The sequence below is a fragment of the Phasianus colchicus genome, chromosome 1, assembly GCF_987193195.1.
Source record: "Phasianus colchicus chromosome 1, bPhaCol1.hap1.1, whole genome shotgun sequence".
NCBI lineage: Eukaryota > Metazoa > Chordata > Aves > Galliformes > Phasianidae > Phasianus > Phasianus colchicus.
In genome coordinates this window covers 93,271,313-93,276,556 of record NC_143436.1, presented here as the reverse complement: position 1 = coordinate 93,276,556, position 5,244 = coordinate 93,271,313, and the positions used below count along the sequence as shown (strand labels likewise).

At 39.0% G+C, this 5,244-nt stretch overlaps 1 protein-coding gene across 7 annotated transcripts in view; it reads right to left on the bottom strand.

The window, feature by feature from the left end:
* EPHA6 (EPH receptor A6) overlaps positions 1 to 5,244 on the bottom strand; it is a 515,780-nt gene that overhangs the window by 3,784 nt on the left and 506,752 nt on the right. For all 7 annotated transcript variants that reach the window (XM_090152397.1, XM_090152418.1, XM_090152412.1 and 4 more), the window contains 2 exons: positions 4,723 to 4,916; positions 2,242 to 2,391 (listed from right to left, as the gene is read on the bottom strand). In XM_090152397.1, coding sequence (XP_090008523.1) covers positions 2,242 to 2,391; positions 4,723 to 4,916 — 344 coding nt within the window. The remainder of the gene's footprint in view (positions 1 to 2,241; positions 2,392 to 4,722; positions 4,917 to 5,244) is intronic.

Below are 5,244 nucleotides of genomic sequence, written 5' to 3'. Positions count from 1 at the left end.
ATACCTGGATAAATAATCTACTTTGGAAATGGCACTATGGCTTTTGCAGAGAGAAATCTTGTTTTATAAAGTTGTTTCCTATGGAGGAATCACCATGCACATGGTGAAGTCACCATGCGCATGGATGAGATGACCCATTTGATTAACTGTACTTGGATTTCCAAAAGACTTTAGAGAAGGTTTCTCATCAAAGGTATATAAAGAAAATGAGCTGGGTCATAAGAAGCACTTTCCATGAATAAATAACCAGGTAGAAGACAGGAGGTTAGGAGTAGGTTGTCAAATTTTACAATGGAGTCATCAACGGAATCTGCAGGGACCAATGCTAGGATAATGATGAACATTACTGTTCAACAAGTCAGTAAATGGCCTGGAAAAACACATGAGCAAAGAGGTGAAAGTGTCAGATAGTGAGACTGAATTATTCAGGGTATCAAGGGAAAGGTAAAGAGTTCTATAAGGATCTTATAAGACTATGCCATAAAAAAGTAGGTGAAATTAAGCGTAGGTGAATGTAAAGTGATACGTATGGGAGAAAACCAGTTCTAGCTTCATGTGTAAAATTCCTGAATATAAATTGACCATTACTACTGATAATATAGATAGCCTTAGCATCAGAAATGAGACTGAGTTGACATCAGTAAAAGCCAGCATTTACACATTCACCAGCATTAGGGCTATCATCCAGAGGAGTGCCTTAGGAAATCTTAGATCTTGTATGTGACTTCTGAGTCTCATTTTAAGTATTTTGAAGGTGTATCAGTTTCTTCTCATTATTCAGCAACCTCAATGTTCTTGTCAGTGACTGCAGCCATTTACAGTTCTGCTCTCACAATATTACTTTGATATTTATAGCTGATGCATCCCAAAGAATCCCATGATCCATGCCTGCATCCAGGCCTGGGGCCCCCAGCACAAGACAGACATGTAACACATAGAGCAGGAGAACACGGGCATAGAGTGCTGAGCGCAACGCTGCTGCACAACTGCAGAGACAGAACTACAGACTGAAGTTGGAAGGGACGTCTGCAGGTCCCCAAACAATAGCAGGGAGAACTCAACTCACGTTTATCTCAGTTTTACAGTACATAACAGCACCAGCTGAAGTTAGGAGTTCAATCAGTCACAGCCAACACAGGTGCATGAGGGAAAAGTTCCGTTTAGCAAACTCAATTTCCTTTTACAACAAGATTCCCCATCTAGATAGGAAACAGGGCAGTAGATGTAATCTTTTATATTTCAACAAACCTTTCAATGCTGTGTTTTATCCTTTCGGACCAAATGGGCAGCATACAGCTTGACAAAAGGAGGGCTGCAAAGATGAGGCATGGTCTGGAGGGCAAGGCATATGAGGAGCAGCTAACGTCCCCTGGTTGGTCCAGCACAGAACAGAGGAGCTGAGGAAAGGCCTCATGGTAGCCTGCAGCCCCCCACAAGGGGAGCAGAGGGGCAGCACTGAGCTCTGCTCTCTGTGACAGCAACAGCGTTCTAGAGAACAGCATAGAGCTGTATCAGGAAATTGTTGGGTGAGGATTAGGAAAAAGTTCTTCCCCATAGAGTAGTTGGGCCCTGGAACAGGCTGTCCACAGCAGCAGGAATGGCTCTGAACTACTGGAGTTCAAGGAGTATTTGGATAACACTTTCAGACATAAAGTTTGGATTTTGGGTGGTGCTGTGTGGGGCCAGGAATTGGACTCAGTGGTCCTTGTGGCCTTCTCCAACTCATGATGTTCTGTGATTCTGGGATCAAGTAGATGATTAGGAATGAATGGGAAGGGAATCATGAGCAAAATAGGTAGTATCATTATGCTACCATGCTAATCCATATTTTCTCCAAACCCCTATGTTCTACAGTGTTTTCACTGCAAAAATTGAGTGCAACTGAGGATGGCTGAAGAAAGGCAGCAAGGTATGGAACTACTTCCACATGAAGAATCACTTAGGCTTGACGATATTCATGGCAAAATAAGAAAGATTCTGCTGCTGATTTCAGTGGTCTAAACAAAAACCAATTTTCCAACATTTAAGGATGCTCACTGCCTGAGCTTTATTAGTGTGTGGTTTGGTTACAGATGAAACTATTACTTCTGGGTTTCTTAATCACTACTTTCTACTGCATTGTTTTGGTAAAAACTGTATTTATCTTCTATTAGATAGAAAAAGAACACCTCACAGTAAGTCACTGCAGTATACAAACAAATTCAGATTAGTCACTACAGAAATAACAGATTGCATACTTACTCAATACTCATTCTTGAAACCATATCCAAAGTTGTGAAACCTGCTGCCATGAAGTTGCTTTTATATTGACCCATTTTTATGGAGTCCAGCCAGTCACTAACTGAAACAAACAAAGGAAATTCTGGAACTTCACCAGGTGAATCTGGCATTCTGAAAAAATAAAAAGCAAAGGTCACCTGTGCAGTATAAAATGGTGCTTGATTTATTTTGGGAGACATTATTTTTAATAAAAGGCAGAAGGAACGAACGGGGACCCTGAGATGTAAAGGTCAGGTCTTAACTGAGGTTCTCTTTAACCCATTGTCTAAAGCTTATAAATGATATTAATCTACAAATTTGCTCTTCTTAAACAATACACTTTTCAAAAGCACTGCAATTCAAAAACAAACAGGAACAGACCACTTCCAGTGTTCCTACTTTGATCACACGGAGTTCATTTGAAGATCTTACATGTTTCAGGGTGGTAATTGTTTGTAAATCCAGCAGTCAAATTAGAAAGCAAAAAAAATTAACCTGAGATACCATTTAAAAATAATAACATACTGCAAGATAATTTTTCTGTGAAGTAATAATCAATAGCTCCTTTTTGCTATGCCATTATGCAATGGGAACACTGATTATAGGTTTAGATTTCTAGCTACTAAAAAAAAAGCAAAAACATTTTGTATCTTTTCTTTTTACACAAAATTATATAGAATAGCAAATAAACTGAGGAAGCTAGTATAGTTTCAGTTCTATTTCATTTCTTTTCCCTGATATTGTACAACTGAAATGGAAACACGCACACACACGCACACACACACACACACACAAAAAAAATAACCATGGGACATATTTTTCCAGTGTTCCTTTGTCTACCATGCTGATGAGGTCTCACAGCTTGCACAGACTATATTTTGTGTAGAGAAACTGTAAGGAATAGAATGCTGAAACAACACACAGCTGTGTATAAAAGCTGTGTATAAAGCCTTTAGAAAGAAGATAGAAATTATTTGAAATGATTTCTTTTTCAGCAAAAGCCAGCTAACACTGTCAGATGGAATACAGCTTGCTTATAACACACCTTGGTACATTAACACGCTGAGTTTCAAACATACGTATCTGGATACATTAAACACACGGGTTTTCATTTATATAGTCAGAATTATAGAGAGACAGGAGAACTCTGTTAGGTACAAAGCTAGTTCACACACTTATGGTGATTTCTTCCAATTTGAATTACTCTATTCCTATAGAATACCTACTGAACTCATAAGTTAAAGTAATGCAATTCAGATTAACTGCATCAAGCACTTCTAAATGAATGCAAAATTTTTCCCAAGGTGAGTACAAGAAGAGCTGATCTGCAGGAGAACATGGAAGAGTCTCTGAATCCTGGAATCTTAAATAATATTTTAAAATAAAAATTAATGAAAAATGCATTATGCTGATGCTAAATAAATACAGTGGTACTTGAGCCATATGTGTATACTTACATGCATACAAAGATATAAATAAAACAAGAGGCTACTAAATCTAGCCTGTGGACATTAAGCCCAACAATGCACAGCAGTTTGTTGTAGATAAAACAGACGTAGCCTACTTTAGGCTTTTCTCATAAACACACCCTTCAACCTTTCCTACAGCAAAATACCAGCCTGAATCTTTTCCCTGCTGTTTATCCCTTTTCCAAGGTGTATCAATAGCTTTCTATAACAACCTCCTCTTGAGGTTCTTAGCAAGACCCAGCTGGGCAAAGAGAATCCTTTACAAGCCAAGAGATCTCTACGGAAGTGTCTTCATATGAAGGTGAATTTCAGCTAATGAAGACAGTGAGGACAGCTGTGACTTCACTGATTTCAGCTGCTACACATACACAGCTTAGATCATTCAGCACATGGAAACTAACAATGTGTTTGACTACAGTTTCACGTCTCCTGTGGCTGCATATGTTTCTGTAATATCATTAACTGATAAAACTTTGGACAATACTATCAAGAATTTGCTGTGGAAAGGTAATAGTGCAATACATTATTTGGGCACCAATGCTATTCTTCTGCAGATAAATATAGATTTTGGCAAGCTACTGCTGTTTTCTGCTGGAGTTTACTCCAAGGCAGTTCAGAAATTGATAGTACACAGTCTGATGGACAGAAGGTGCTAAATGGAGAAAAAATTACAAAGAAAAACAAACATCGGAGAAGCACCAAGAAACTCCACAAAGAGATTCTCAAAGATTAAAGATAGACAGTGAACAAACAGAGCTCATGAAAAGAGAAAAGAAAAAAAATAAAAATGCTCAATATAATCCACAGAGCTTGAGAAAAAGAACCACAAAAACCTTTTGCAACAGTGTATTACAAGTAAAACAAACCTCCAACGGAGGTCAAAACTACCCCCATATCACTGTGTATTTAGCACTTTGGCACTCTCTCCTACCCCAAAACACCTGATGACAGCCACTACAGCATATGCAAAAGAGGTTGTTGAAAAGGGTCTTACACAAGTACGTCCTCCACTAGGGTATGAAGGGTGCTTGGATTGCGGATCAGTTTGTCCAGGAAGCTGACAATATCACTAAATTTTGGACGGTGGTTCCTCTCCTTTTGCCAGCAGTGAAGCATGAGCTGGTGAAGAGAAGCTGGACAGCCCATGGGAGCTGGTAGCCTGTAACCTTCTTCAATAGACAGTATAACCTAAAGCAATACATATGATTACTGAGCATTAAATATTAAAAGGACAGTGTAAAAGTGAAAATTAGAAACCAGTGATAACAGTGATACAGATACCCTCACTCATGCATTGCTGGAACTTCACTCAGAAAAACAGGATACTCAGTGAAACTGATGTTCTCCACAGATGAACTCAAGGGGAGCATCAGCCACAAAAGCACACCCTATGATGTATGGTGCACGTGAAGCATTTTGTTGGCATACGAAACAGCTCTTCAGGTTCTCTGAGCATCCAAGAAAAGAGGAGGACAGATTAAGTGCCATTCTTTTCTTCCATCTGCAGGTTGATATT